This window comes from Micropterus salmoides, unplaced genomic scaffold, assembly GCF_014851395.1.
Source record: "Micropterus salmoides isolate LMB-PRFRI ecotype aquatic unplaced genomic scaffold, ASM1485139v1 Ms_hic_scaffold_7, whole genome shotgun sequence".
Taxonomy (NCBI): Eukaryota; Metazoa; Chordata; class Actinopteri; order Centrarchiformes; family Centrarchidae; genus Micropterus; species Micropterus salmoides.
Window position 1 is genome coordinate 34,807,936 of NW_024044459.1, and position 16,060 is coordinate 34,823,995.

General features: G+C 41.4%; 1 protein-coding gene across 2 annotated transcripts in view; it reads left to right on the forward strand.

Moving 5' to 3' along the window:
* The window catches only part of sema4c (sema domain, immunoglobulin domain (Ig), transmembrane domain (TM) and short cytoplasmic domain, (semaphorin) 4C), a 94,406-nt gene that overhangs the window by 45,363 nt on the left and 32,983 nt on the right, over positions 1-16,060 (forward strand). For both annotated transcript variants that reach the window (XM_038703488.1, XM_038703489.1), the window contains one exon: positions 4,719-4,921. In XM_038703488.1, the coding sequence (XP_038559416.1) occupies positions 4,798-4,921 (124 nt within the window). In that variant the 5' untranslated portion in view covers positions 4,719-4,797. The remainder of the gene's footprint in view (positions 1-4,718; positions 4,922-16,060) is intronic.

Genomic DNA, 16,060 nt, shown 5'->3' on the forward strand with positions numbered 1-16,060 from the left:
GCAGGACCTTAAAGAGGCCGTGGTGAGAGACAGAGCATGTGAGTTAATTTGGTCACCAGGGGAGAGGGAGGCTAAATCTCGCCTCTTACGACACAGCGAGGCATCATAAGAGTCATAGAAAGAAAAATACATCATAGGCTGACTTCAGCCTTCTCCCCCCAGCGTTCATACAGATCCCCGCAGATGTGGCTTGAAGATTCAGTGTGCAATTTTTGCAGCAGAGTGGTGTCAGCAAGTGAGGAGAAGTAGTCAACAACACAGAGTAGAAAACAACACTGCAGCTAACTAATCTGTTCTTAGTTGATTGTTATTGCTTTGTGGTGAATGACTCAATTTTCTATATTGGCACTGTATGGGATCACTCTGCCATATCTATTAAAGCAGCTATCTGCAGCTAATTTATCAAACTGAACTGAACTGATGCCTTTGCTGGTTTTTTAAATGGGTTGCACATTCTCTCAAAGCTAATACCTCTGCTAAGGGGGTAGCTGTTAGCATGTTTACTGCCAGCTGAACCCCGGTGGCTGTGCGAGCTATTATCACATTACTATAATAGACAGCGGTGTAATGTAGTATATAATTCAAGTACTGTCCTTCAATACACTTTCGAAGTACTTGTACTTTACTTGACTACTTGTATTTTAAGCTACTTAATACCTCTACAAAGTGAACATTGGACATTTATTTGACAGTTAAAGTTAAGTTGCAGATTTTACATAAAAAACATGCCTACTTTAACATATATGATGCATTGTTATAGGAGAAAATCCCTCAAATGTATGTTTTTAAACATTAAAATGCTGCGAACATGTTAGCGTAAGTAATTATCATAGTGTAACACAAGAGCCATTCTGCACCACAATGAGTACTTTTGCTTTTGATACATTTTTCCTATATTGGTCATACTACATGTGTAAAATTTTAAATTCTTAAACAATCATTTCAGTAGGAATTAATTATGCAAAATTGTGTTTGCTGTCGTTTTACTACAGTGGCAATGATCTCTTCTTTATTCATTATCCAATAGAGCTGGTCTTTTGTGTGACTGTGATAATACAGTAATACAGAAATGAGAAAGTAATTAATGTCGAGTCCTTATGATTGCAATATGACCTGATCGTGAATGATCGACAAAGGCACTACTGTTAACCTCATGACTTTATTATATATCCAGCTTTCCAGTACAAGTAGACAAGCTAACAAGTCTACCCAGTGTCACGTGACCCTCGCCTTGCAGGTTGGTCTGTTGAAAAAGGGTTCTCCGCACATCTTAAATCAACATGCAGGCGAATCAGGAGCTTCTCAGTTTGAGTACAGCAAACATCAAAGGGAAAACTAGAGACTGGAGCACACATTAATATGCATTCCCTCTAATTGTTTAAACAGACGAAGGCTTAAAACCACTGTGTCTTTATCAGAGCCAGAAAAGGACAAAGAAAACATTTATAGTCAACCTAGAACAGGTGTACAATTGTCACTGGATTATTTTGGCGGGGTGTTGCAGTCGTTCCCAGCAAGCAACCTCAATAGATAAAACTTTAAAACTGTTCTACTGTATTGATGATATTTCACTAGAATTTTATAAACCATTGTTTCCTGGAGTTGAAAATCAACATTTGGTGTACCAAACTGAAAGTGGGGGAGATGGACTGAAAGAAAAGCAGAAACAGGCAGCAAACAGATAAAGAGAAAATGGATAAAAGAGTGAGGTGTACATTGAAGATTTTGAAGCTTTTTCACAGGCAGAAGCCTTGAATCTCCATCTCCTCCATCATCCTCTTCCTCCTCTTCGCCTGTAGTGTTTACACACTGCCTCTTCACTTAATCCAGCCTTCAGGATGCCCACTTCACTTCGTTACCTCTCAGCACAGAGATGGAAGAGTGGATGTTTGTTGAGAAAAAATAATAATAATTGCAAGCCTCCTGCTACGTCTCCAGACGTGTTCTTTCTTACCCCGTAACTCTCCCTCCATTTCTCTCCACCTTTCAGCCCTTCATCCCTCGCTCCCTCCCTCTATCTCAATCTCGGCTCACTCAAGCGTTGGCCAGCAAGACCTCTAGCATCGATCCAATAAAGCTGGTAGTCGGCGCCGCGAGGCTTGAGGAGCTTTCACCCAAACTCGGCGTTTAAACACGCTCATTGAACAGCGCGTCGCCATGATCTGATCTGGGGATGGAGGGCGGCGGGGGAGTGTGGAGGGTGCTTGATATTTTTCTTCTTTCTGCCTCTTCTTATTTTCCTCTTAGAAGTGTAATCAATAACAGTCACATTGGTTGGAAGTGGGCAAACGCATGCACACACACACACACATCTCCAAATCTCAATTACCTTCCCTGCCAATCCACCAAATGTTTGTTTGCCAGCACCAGACTTTAATATCCACTTGTGAGAATAGATGAGGGAGTAGGAGACAAAATGTGCTACCTAAAAAGAAGTATATTGCTTTTTGCTGGGATAAAGTAAATGCAGTTTGACATTTTGTGCCTGTTTAAAAGTAAGCGGGTTTCCTTCTCCAATGAGCATGCATCATCATAGACGCCATTTCATTCGCTGATACACAGCAGCAGCTGCAGAGGGGAAAGCAAAGATACTAACATTTCTGGGAGTATCTTTGTATTTAAGTTCACAGAAGTGTATTTGGTCCTCATAAGAACATAAAGAAAGATCCATAATTCTTTATATGTGCAGCGGTTAGGTTAAAATCTAGTAACTGATTTAGTATTAAGGTTAGAGTAATTAGACTTGGTTGAGATTATGCTTAGTGAGTTGGACGTCCAGTGGCTTTAATATAGGTTATCTTTAAATTTAAATTAAAGGGTCAGTTCAGCCAAATTATTTTACAAAAAAAAAAGATTTCACTTCACCACACCCTGTGGGATCTAGTCTTGACGATAGTTTGGATTTAATGTGCTGAGGTTTTGACACATCCATCTCTGAGATTTGTGCTGCCATTTGAATACAAAAGACGTGCACAGAATTTTTCTTGTGGAAATAACAGCTTTTAAAAATGACATTTAAATGTAACAGTGTCATCTTTTTCGAGACAGTGTCCCATTTACTCTAGATAATGTAAAAAAAAAAACAGGAACTACTTTACAGAGAAACAAAATGGTCCCTGTATAAAAACTGTGGGCTGAATGTTTTGTTGATTATCCTTAAGACCTTAGTGTGCTTCAAACAAAGTTCTTATCAGATTATGTAACCGTGTCGGAGACCCAATTCAGGTGGGGCCGCTTCTGACCCTTTTTGTAAGCTTTTAAAAACAATTATACACACTATACGCAGTTCAACACCATGAATGCCTTTGAGCAGAGAGCGTGCTCTGTATTTGTTCTAATAATTGCATAGAAACATGCAAAAGACCAAAAGGAGTTTATGTTGGCAGGCTTTTCGCCCCACCTTTTGCCTTAGGAAGCAGTCAAATGACACGCTGTACAATCTAATCTTCATTTAAAGCAAACTGAGTCCTTTAGCAATGATTGTCGAGATAAAACAACTTGCATGACTAGATAACACTAGAAGTTTGTGTTTGTTTTGTTAGTTTTTTTGTAATTTAGCTGACCTTTAGAACCAATAAATCAGTCTACATTCTTTGATAAATACGTCTTTCCACTGGCGGTTTTGTAGAAGAACAAGCATGGGATTTCTTTCTCATCTACATTATCTGCCACTTGGCATCATTGATCATGGATGTTTGTCAGCACAGGTGTCTGCAACAAATCCACAGATGACAGCAGTCCAACATAACAAAAAAAAAAAAAAAGTAATTTTCACCCTCCACTAATAAAAAGGAAATTACTAATGAAAAATAAATTAATTTATCTGAGGCTTTTAATTAGCAGTTAATATGTTTCTTCTTAAATTTGCATGTGCTTAATAGATTTATGCCTCTAGACCTAATTGATGTCACTGAGTTCATACACTATGACGGTCTGACATAAGGTATAAGGCTGGCAAGAGTTTGTCATTGTGTGTGTGTGTGTGTGTGTGTTTTATTTTAATGTATAATTCCTCTTCTCGCCCTGTGCATCAATCTCACCTGCTGCACCGTAACAAGTCAATCATCCTGTGCTGTTATTGGACTGTAATGCCTCTCTGTAGCCTCTCACTTGACATGTTCATTAGGTATAAACCAATTCATTTACAACACAGTGCTACTGGATTGTCCTTGCCTCGACATTCATTTCCCAACACATTGGCATTTGATGCATTGCCAGCGCCAATTAACTTTGATAACTCCAGCCCCAGTTTAATATACTGCTGCTGAATTGGCTTGACAAGAGTGCAGCGATAAGCTATTTCTGAGCTTTTTGAGTAGCGATAGCTGGATTATCGCTCAGACTGAGGGAGGGGCAGGGAAAACTTTCCTGAATAACCCTCCCAGCCAAAAGTCATTAAAATGTTTGGTCTGTTTTTGTTGGCAGACGCACACAGAAGCACATACATTGATTACAGCTATGTCCTTGCTGGCTTTAATGATTTGCATAACTCATTTGTGTTTTACATTACTGTGGATTTCGATGACCGTGTTCAATTTTTGAGAATTGAATATTTCAGTGCAGCCTGAATGTGTGAACTGCTTTGTGTGGTCTCTTTGAAAAATGTGCAAGTTGTAAATTCTGTTCTGACAAAATAGTTTCTGATAAACAGCCGAGCCAATAAACTGAGGTGAATTGCTGCGCCCAGCTGATGTGTTGGTTTTTCTTTCTCTTGGCAGACAAGAGCCGGGCTGCTCTCCAGTCCATCTGATTAACTGATTGATCCATCGATCCATCACTCAACGCCAGTTCCAACGAATGGGAGCTGACATGGGAGCCGTGGGAGGGACGAAGGTCTTGCTCCTGGTGTTTCTGGTTGGATGGGAGAAGTCGCTGGGTCTCAACTGGAATCCAATCCCACGCAAGACTGTTCGATACCAGGGTGAGTGAGCAATCTAATACCAGCAGATAGAGGAGTTAGACCTCATGGGTCCCTAAAACTCTCCAATGAAAGCCAGAATTCTTTTAGGTAGAGGCTACGTGAAGTCAAATAAAATATAAACTCTCTAATCCTGTGTCTACAAGACCTTGTTGAGTGTTTTTATATTAAAATCCATCTCTTTTCTTTTCCTGTAAAATGTGCAAATATTTTCTATGCCTATCCAAAAGTGTACCCAATGAAATGTGACTTGGGTCAGCTAAGCCCGCCCATCATATAAAACCGCACTTGCTGGATTAGCTAGCAAAGTTTGTGCCAAATGATATCCTCACATACCTCGTGTGATAGCTACCCGCCAGCTAACGGTCAAGTGTGGTTTTATATGATGGCCGGACTTAGCTAGTCGCCCCAAATTATATTTGATTTGATATATTTAAGTCTACACCCTGAGTTCAAGATGACTCATTTAAAAATATTAAATATTATTCTTTCACAAGAACAGAAAAGAGTATTTTGCAGTAAAAATACACAAAATAATTGTTTTAAAGAGATCATTGTGCGTTTAGGCTTTTTCCCTTTCGTGTGTTATATATCTTTTCTGTGCATGTAATAGGTTTGCAAAGTGAAAAAGTCTACCCCAAAGAGAGTTACCATATCCCACAGAAAACACTGCTCCTGAACCGCCCAAAAACAGCTTGATTGTAGTCCAGCTTTTACTTCCGTAACCTATTGGCGTCACTATGTAACACGTGTCATATAGCGGCTAGTGTGGCACGCCCTCAAAGACACTGGTGGAGAAACACACTGAGCTGCAGCACACATGTGACAAGACGTCCAAAATAGTAATATAGCATAATATAATAATATTATATTAAAATTATGAACCATAAAATGAGCATAAAATGACATCATTAACTTATATTTGGCAAATATCAAGAGATAGCTGAGCAATTAACATGGAGACATTTTTTATTTCACTGTGTCTTTAAAGGCTCATTCACAGTGGAAAAGTGGCACAGCAAAATATGCATGAGGACTAGTTTGAGGACTGGTGTTCTCTGTACTGGGCTGTGGCTGGGCTTACAGACTGTCAGTTATAAGCTTGTTAGCTTGGTCACTAACAGGACAAAAAGTTCACGCAGTTTATTTAAAAGATGTATTCATACCATCGACTTCTGTCTCATAACTGTCGGACTAACTGCCTCAAACTATTCCTCTATTGTGGAGCAGTTTATACTCGAATAAAAGCACAACACAGCAGCTGGCGTACAGAGCTTCCTCCATTTTAGACAGTCTGGCTCTCTGTTGTCTCACAAATCAGTACAAATCAGTACTACCAAGATGGCTTGCTATTTGACAAATTTGCATGTCAACGTTAAATTCAACAGAAAAATGTGCACAGATTTACTTTCCTTCCGGCGACCAAATCCACTGAGGCCGGGCTTTAACATTAAGCATTTTATCGACTGACAGCTGCTGGTAGAATCCTCCAAGTTGGCACTGGAATTATTGATCTGGTCAGACATCTGATACAAATCCAATAATTGCTAAAAATGTATTCCATTACAATAATCAGGAAGGATTTTCCATTAATTCAGAGCTGAGGTGATTTCTGATTTTTGTTAAGAGGCCGACACCGACCCTCAGTAAAACAATACATCAGTCTAATCCTAGTGCTCAACTGTATTTGCACTCTTTATCTCGGCCCGCCTCTGCAGCCAGGCCCAGCTCTCTTCCCTGAACAATACCAATTGTTGCAAGCTGAGAAATAGTCTCGTTTTTAATCCCTCAAAGGAGAAGTGCTGCATTCTCTCTCTTGGGGATTAGGGAAATACTATAAAGAGAGGGGAAAAATATGGGGAAAAAAGCTATATTTTCTTACCTCTCTGTACCACCTATTCCACCTTTCATCCCATCTCCAGCTCTCCTTACCCTTCCATTCCTCTGCTTTCTTTTTTGCCTTTTATCCCTCCCCAACCCTTTTTTGCTTTGTATGCTGCGGCTCATCGTATGAACTCCAAATGCTCTTATGGCGTTTTCACAAAGAGCTCAGATTTCAGCCGCTCTCGAGGAGAATGGCGCTCGGTGGCAGCAGCGGTGGTGGGGACATTTCAAAGGTTGCTTTCTCATGCCGCTCATGCACCCCCACCCCCATCCTGTTTTTTATCCATACAGCCCTCCTCCATCCACTCATCCCTTAATGCTACAGTCATCACAGGTGTTGTGGTGGGATGTGACGACAGAGGACGGGGGGGGGGGAAACAATCAATAGGGAGTCAATACTTTCTGGTGAAATGCTCCAGTGTGACAAAGCAGAGCAATGTTTGCAGACAGCAGGCCAGATCACTGCAGCACTCTGGTTAGAACACAGTTGTGGTAAAGACACACCAGACAGGGCAAACGGGGACAGCTGCAAACACATGGTCTTTTATGTAAAACGCACCACCAAAAAGAATCTCATTTTAGGTATTTTTCTGAAAAACGGGTGAATAAATCTGCCTGTAGAGACACGATAACTCCCCTCGCTTCTAGTGCAGCTTCACTTTTTTGTCACGAATGTCTTTGAAGTAAAACCCTTGTCATGAAACGGCAAGAGACAGCAGATCACGTCACTTCTATCGTACTTGATTCGAGTCTGGCACTTGAGCGCGGAAAGATTCTTGACGCAAATTGATTTGCGTTGGGAACAAGTGGGATTATCTTGCCGTTGACAGATTTCTCCACTTGGTTAAAGAAAAATGAGATTTTCAGGCTCAATACTGGGTTAAATGACTTATATGGATGGGTTCTTGCTACAGTGCTGAGGAGGAGATAGGGAGGGAGACGAAATGGAAAAACAAAGCTGCGGAAAGAGAGAGGGAAGGATTGGAGGGGAGAAATGAGAAGAGAGAGGAGACAGGTAGAGAGACACAGAGAAAGACTCAGAGAGAGAGAGAGAGAGAGAGGGGCCATTCACTAACTGCCTTAAAAGGACAGAAAGTAGCTTCAGTGGAACGGCAGAGGGAGAGGAAAACATGCACACATTTCCCCAGTGTTTCAGTTTGCATGAAGGCATCTCCCTGCACGGACACGCAGCGTTCATATTAACATGCGTGTGCGTCTGTTTGCATGCAGTACGAGTTTGCAAGACAGAGAAAAGAAAAACCCAGAGTGAGAGGATATGTGGGAGCACAGAGGGCGTGTGTGTTTATACCTATCTGTGTACAGAGAGAGAGAGAGAGAGAGTCAGTCCTAACTAATCCCCCTTTGTTTATATGTGTGTGTGTGAGTGTGTGTACTGCTTAGGCTGGCAGTCTGAGGGATTTGAAGCTGCGGGCAGTGTAGGAGGGGCTTGTGTGTGTGTGTGTGTGTGTGTGTTATGGTAGGCAGAGATGGTTGAAGAGATAATATTTACCCCCCTACAGCCCACCAACACCACCACCACCCCCACCCGGCAATTACATGAGGTTGTAGAAGAAGAAACACAAACATCCTGTCTCTCTCTCTCTCCCTCTCTCCCTCTCTCTCTCTCTCTGTTCCCTCGCTATCTATCCACCTATTCTGGCTTCTTCTTTTATTTTTTAAAAGTCACATGTTGACATTTTGAATTTTAGGCTGTTGTTATTCCTCACAAGCAACTTGTCACATTTATGGAGTAAAAAAAAAATGCAGTTGGCTCTTAATGAGACATTTTATGTACACACATTATGTGTAGCCCTCGTAGAGCCGCTAATGAGAGCTGTAAATTTACATACTTTTCTTTTATAATCACTGACATAGTGCATGTATCTTGATTTCTTTTCACTTTTGTGTGGTTAATATTTCATTTTATATTCATTTTGTGCAGATTTCTCATTCATTATTTTTTGCAAAAGGTCTCCTCATCCATATATTTATACTTAATGTTAAAGGAAAGGGCTGGAAAGACCAAATCCTGCAACATTTGAGTCTGTCTCTCAATGCTTGCTGACTTACCTGTCCTGTCTGTGGCCATCGGTTCTTATTGAGGACAGATACCAACTAAATACTTTTGTTTTCTAAATCAGCTGGGCTCTGTAGTTTTTAGCACTCAAACAGGATTAAAAAGTTTATTTGTTGAGGACTATTTTATGTTGCATATTAATGCACATTTGGAGTGTTTACACCACCTGGACAGTGAATGTGGATTTAACAACATGAATTAAATAACCCATGTTTACCCAAGGAACATTGGTGCACAGTGAAAAGCGGCAGCTCATTGATGTCTTTTTAATAGTTTTTGGACAATAGTGGAGGTCTGTGGAACAGACAAATCAGCTAAGCCTCAAGTGTGAGCTTTAAAGTGTGAAATGTGTTTCAAATCCTAAAAAAGAGCAGCAGCAATATGAGGTAACTTGACTGCTGGCCAATCATCAGAGACAAATAGTTAATGTTCCCACATTTAATTGATGTCAGGCAGGCAACCAAATCTTCAATTCAAGAAAATTGCTCTCTTTGACTGTGTCAAAGGCTCATTAATGTTTTCAAAGTTGACTTTACCTGGAGCTCTAGCTGGCCAAAGAACAAGGCTACCCTCAGCTCGCCGTTCTTCGCACAGCAGCAGATGTTGAACAAAGTTTGAAGCATCTCCATCTGTGATTACTGACCCACATGTTTTGCATGTTGCTGTCTCTTTTGTGTTGACCACAGACTAGTCTTTACATATATGAAAATTATCCAAAATATCGTCTTTTTTTCTGACTGCTGGTGTGGCCCACAAATGCATCGTTCTCGTAATGCTTGCGCGATGTGACTGGCTGCTGTTGGTTAATTGGCCATTATGACCACAGGAGGCATTGTAAGATTCCTTTTATTATGTGTGAATTCAACCTTTGTAAGGTGAAGAATGTGTTATGTATTGTTTATTTCAGCTCAGCCTGCAACACAATCACGAAACATGAAACTGATGCTGCAAACGTAGCACACAGGGCTTGAAAAATTCAGAAAGTTAGGTAGTCACATTTGAGTTGCAAGACTTCTTTGTCAAGTTGAGTCTAAACTCGGGCATAATTGGAGTCCAAGCCATATACACGTCTTCTGCAGGGTCAAACTTCTATTTGAGTTATATGAATATGGCAGGTCTTCTCTTTCATTCTTCAATGGGAAAGGCATTTTAAATCTTATTTTGTATCTTTTTTTCTCTTTCACCTTTGCTTCTTTCATTCTCTCTCTGCACCTGACCTGCTCTGTCCTTTTTCTTCCCACTGAACAGGCCAAAGCTGATTGAAGCCTTGTGCTGTTTTAAGCCATTTTCACGCCCTTAACCTGGCCTACTTCCATTGACCACAGAAAATATGTGATCTGATAACACCACTGTCTTCTCCCACTGCTTTCTGTCTTTTTCTCTCAAACACACTCTTTCCCTCTCTGTTTTTGGGTTTCTCCCGTTGTGTCCGCACACTCAACACACACAACTACACACGCACTCCTTCGCCCAGCCCAATGACAGAGGCCAGCAAGCCAAAATGCCAGTAAGACAAAACGCAGCAGCTGTGGTTAAACAAAGAAAGTATAAGAGAAAGAAAAGAAAGAGGGAGGTGAAGAGAGTAGGAGGAATAGAGCCCTTAGAAATTTGATATGTTGTTTGAAAATCTAGCCAGCTTTGATGCAGCAAATGAGCCCTGCATCTTTAAAGGAAAGCCAGAGCAAATGTATGTCTCTTGATTTAGAAAAAAAGAAAGATAGAATGAGAGATGGTGGGAGGGAAAAAAACACAGTGCAGAAAGAAAGTGGAAAAAGGGCCGTGCCTCTGACCTCTCTCCCTCTCTCTCCCTCTCTCTCCCTCTCTCTCAACCTTTCTCCTTTTTTTCCCTTCTTTCTGTCTCTCTGCCGTATCTCCTCAAAACCTCCAATTACAGTAATGAGTGGTTGGGAGCGAGGCAGAGGAGGAGGCAGAGAGAGGTTGTGCGTGACTGGGAGGACAGATGGGGGAGAAGGAGGGAGGGAGGGAAGACGGAGATTCATCACCGCTTTTTATCTGCTATGAGTGTCACTCATCCTCTGACCCAGCGCTGATTGGTCAGTGGCGATTAACAGCCGGGACCAGATGTCAGGACCTCGTGTGCTCGCTGTTGTCGGGCTGACTTTGTGAGAGCTGATGTGTGGGCAAGCGGGCATGTGAATTAAAATGAAAATGCCACTCAAAGGCTGCTCTTATCCAAAGCACCTTCTTGTGGCGGTAGTGCCATGGTTGAACCGATGCACTGGTTTACCCCTATTGACATTATATTAAAAATCACTGCCATCCATTATTCTTACCCAAGTGAACATGTGGGTTTCTGACACGTGTGCCTACGTGATAAATTCACAAAGGCACATGTGAGTTTCAGATATTTCCCATGTGAAATCAGCAATTTTTCATGTAATATCCAATGTAATGGTTTCAAATATGTGGTTATTTTGAGGTTTCACGTGTGATGACACCTGATATGGGCCCCTGGGGTGCATCACATGTGAAACAGCTTTGGACATGTGAAGAATTCACATGCAGGAACATTTTATTTTATTTTTTTTACTTTTAACCTTTGACCTTAAAAGTGGGTAAGCATGTCCGGTTTTCAATGTGAATTTCACATGTTTTTTTCCTTGAAGATGCAGTTCGATTACATATTTATAGCATAAATTATACAGTATCACGGAAGATCGGAAAATTTTAAGAGACAAGTAATTGTTTCAGTCATTTAACAGTCAAAAAGTTGCCAAATATTTGCTTGTTCAAGTCAAATGAGAGGATTTGCTGATTTTCTCAGTTTTATTTAATTGTAAATTGAATGTATTGGGGTTTTTTGACTATTGGTTGGAGAAAACATTGGTTGGCATTTTCTGGAGTTCTCACACCAACAGCCTGGAGCTATCATGTACATGCAGCATATGGAGATACAAACCGCGTGCACGAATAATTCATTTGAGGGTATGAATTAAAATTTCAAAAAATAATCCGGAAAGGAAGTCTCTTGTCCAAATTACCACTCATTCAAAAAAAAAGGCGGTGCTGTTTACTCAGTAACTCGGTTGGACAGAAATGTAATTTACGGCTTGCGGCTGTAGCCCAGGTGGAAGAACAGGGTTTGGCTTTAACCATACGCTTGTTAGGGTTGGTGGTTCAATCCCCAACCACTCCTATCTGCATTTTAACACGTCCTTGAGAAAGACATCCCCAAGTTGCTCCCTATGTATGCAGGAAAATAAATTTGTGTTGCTTTGGACAAAAGTATCAAAATGCTAAGTCCAAGCACTGGAATAACCAAAAAATATTGACTCAAGTCTTTTTGGACTACAAGTATCTACAGTTAGAGGACGTCTTAAAACTGATGTGCTGGGTTTGAGTGTAGTGCTCCATAGTCTTAAGAAGTCCCCTTCGTGTGAATCACCAAATACTTGTCATGGCATGTAAATCATTCAGTGAGTCATATTCCAAAACTACAGCAGTGCCACGCTACATCCGTTGAGCTCCACAGGCTCCCCTATATCTGTCTTTGCGTTCCATCACCACAACATTGTACAAAAAGGCCTAACTCTCCCCAGCTGGTGCCCGCCGCTGTGCCAGTCATACATGCTGAACCATGACGCTGGAATGGAAAAACCTCACTTGTGGCATCAACCAGCCCTTGATTTGTTCTGCTTGTTGTGGATTGGCGATGGCGACCCCCCACCAAGCGAGGCTGTTTCATGCCCGCTTTCATCACTCTGCCGAAAACCATCCCCCCACTGGGCTCACTTGTTCCGTTGTTGTGTTAATCCACTTTTACCACTTCCTCTCCTCCCACTCTCCCATCCCCTCATCTCGCTCCTCCAGTTCTGTTGAATTCAATGGCTCTATTGCCATGACTGTTTATGGAAAAGAATAATAGTGAAGCTTTATAGGAAATACAAATGCTCCATAACCAACAAACAAGGGCTTATGTATTTAAGCTAAGCAGAGACGAGTAATTATTCAGCTTAAAAACATGTACTTTTTTATTATGCATTCATCAGTCTACTTGTTATTGTTCTTTCTGGCATATTGATTCATTCCCAGGCTAGTAGTAAGTACATGAATTTCTTGTGTTGCAGACTGAATAATCCTATTAATCTCAGTTCCTAATTTACAATAACACATGATCTAAAATTCATTCCACAATTGACAATAGGTATTTTTGCAGATCTAGCTAGTATAAGGTATGTATATCTTTCCCTTTCTTCTCTCTTTCTCCATGCTCTCATTCTGTCGTACACCTGACTCTCCTGTGAACTTGTCGTCTGTTCGGCAGACAAAGCTGAAGCGTCGGCGTGGGAGTGTGTGCGCCTTCGTGTTGTTTTTTTTTCCCTTCAAAGAGGGTACCTGCTCAGATGAAGGTCTGACGACGCTCTGCGTGCCCGCTCGGGTTTATCTGCGTGTTTGTGTGGGCGCTGCGCGACGTCTCTCCCTCCTCTGCCTGTCTGTCTGTCTCTGACTCTCGTTCGGTGTTTGTCGCAGCTTCAAAGCTCTGCCCAAAATAGGCCTTTAATCATAGTTTGGTGTGTGAGTGGCTCGGCGGTTAGAAGCTATAAGCAGAGGCTGGATGTATTTATAGCAGACAGGGAGAGGGAGGCTGGAGCTCCGCTGGAAGGCAGATTACAGAGGCTAGGCCCGGATCGAGACCTTTTCAGCAACAGGCGCTGGCCCCTCTTCCTCCTCCTCCTTCTCCTCCACCACACACAGGGAGTTCTGTTTGGTCTGGCTCAGTTTGGCGTGGCCCTGGATGGTGAAGCTGTGACATGACCCTGAGATACCCTACAGTGAAGTGTGCACAGACACAAGCACATTATGCATTATACAAACCTTGATAGTGACAATAGCATTAATCTTTTCATTTAGGCTGTGCAGTCAATTACCCAACTGGTTTTGGTTTAGTACTATTTTATCCCATTAACCACATTTGTATATAGTTTACGTTACTGTTGACCACTTCTCAAAGAATCCCGTGCTGTCACCGCTTAATTTCAGACCTTCTGACAGCCTTTGGTTTCACTTCATTAATGTTCACTACGAAACCATTTACCAAAGCCTTGAATCTTGTTTATGATGCTAATCCTTCAAAGTGAAAACACTTTTGTCCTTGTTGCCTTACTCTGAGAAGCGAAGCACATTCATAATATGACAGCTGAGTCATGACAACTGCTTCCTTTTATTTTAATTCCCGTTACGCTTTTCTTAAAGACTAGGGGTGCATTATAGTTTGCTATCCTCTTGATAATGTTTTGTCTGAAGTTGAATTAGTGCTGCGTGATATCGCAGTTGTACACAGGGACTGTCTGAACATTCGCCCTTGTGGTGCACTCAAGGGCACTCTGACATCCAACACTCGAACTTTAGTCTGCCGAACATTAAATGTAAAAAAGAAAAAAGATTAGAAGACTAATGTGAAACTGATAGTTTGAGGCAGCGCTTTCTAGTCTCAGATGTCGTCGCTGCTTGTCATGAGCCAATTAGAAAGAAGCGAATTCCAAATATTCACAGTTGTATATCCACATAATGACATGCACATTTACTCAATTTTTAAGTACTTTACTCAAGTATTTCCATTGTTATGGCTACTTTGTACTTCAACACCACTGCATTTCAGAGGAAACTGTACGTTTTACTCCTCTACGTTTATCTAGATTACTATCTGCTTTAAAGTTGTTGATTATACGTACACTTACGGCAAGTTCAAAGGCGTTATATAAGGCGTCGTTAGGGTTAGTTTCACTGTAATGGTTTGCCTTGCGCATATTTCGTGTCTCTGCAAGTTGAAATGAAATAAATGGTATATAACGTCTGCCAGAAAGGAAGAAACTCAATCTAAAAACATAAGGTATGCTTTGTAAAATGATCAGAAGAAATGTGCAGATGTGCAGCTCTGGAATATATGTTTATATATTAGGTATTCATCAACGTGATGTCAGGTATTAAAAGGTGGTAAACCCACTTTTTCTCTTGAGGCTTTCTTCTTTAAGTCCCGAACATCTATTTATTTAAATGGCTGTGTTGTTATCAACAATTTATAATCCACCCACACACATAAAGATCCCAATGCCATGTCATACTCTCTTTGTCTTTTTTTATTACCCTTTTATCACAGCCTCACACTAACCTAACGACACGCACACACACACCCAGCCCGTGTAGCGCAGTGATCTCTGATCACCTCTGTTTCCAGTGATACTAACCTCGGTCAGGCCCTCTGAGTTCAGCTGAGTATTTTGTATTCTCCCTTTCTACTGTGGCTTTCTATATTTGTACCTTTTGTTTGTATTTCTCCCGTCATCTGCTGGACTCATTACACCTCTCCTCGTCTCTGCCCTCCATTTTTTATTCGCACTCTATTATTTGTATTCTCCCTTTTTCTTCTGCTCCCCAGAAACTGTTGTCTCCGAGCATCAAAGGCCTTGTAATTTAACCCAAACCGCCAAAACACACACACACACACGCACATTCATCAGGTCCTTACAAGTCTGAAAAGAATCCTAGTTTAAAGCTTTTTCAGATGTCTTACATGCAGTAACTATAGGGCTGATCCTGTCGAATGACAGGATTCTGTGTCTATATTCAGTACAAGGTTAGTTGTACGATATGCTTCCTTTCTGTTATGCCGTTTTTCTCCTTCATATTCTTTAGATTCTCGTTTATTCTTTATATTCAGCTCTCCGCAGCTGTGGAAACCATACAGATGGTGTTTACATAAATGGGAACTCACACACTGTCTTTCCAAATAACACACACAACACACACACACACGGTCACTTGCACATAAATAGTGATGAACCCGCAGGTGTGGACAGCCTTGTGTCAGTTACAGAGAGACAAACACACACACATAACGCAGGTAGCCTCAGGGCTGCCACAGTGTGGTGGCAGATGGTAAGTGCGTCTGCTCGTATTGCCTCTTAATGACAGAGACGCTGATCACTTCAAACAAGCCACTGGGAGCAAAAACTTTCCCTCTGTTGGTGGAGAGCAGTTCAAGTCACTGAGCAGGTACCCTGGAGATCTATGCAGGACTCTGCATGCAAGTGTGTGTGTGTTTGTGTTTGTGCAATGTGTCTTTTAGCTTACACATAAACTTTGGATATTCTGTGCGCGCTCATGTGTTCAGATGTGCACTTATTTGTGTAAATGTGAGTGTGTGTGCGATGTGTGTAACT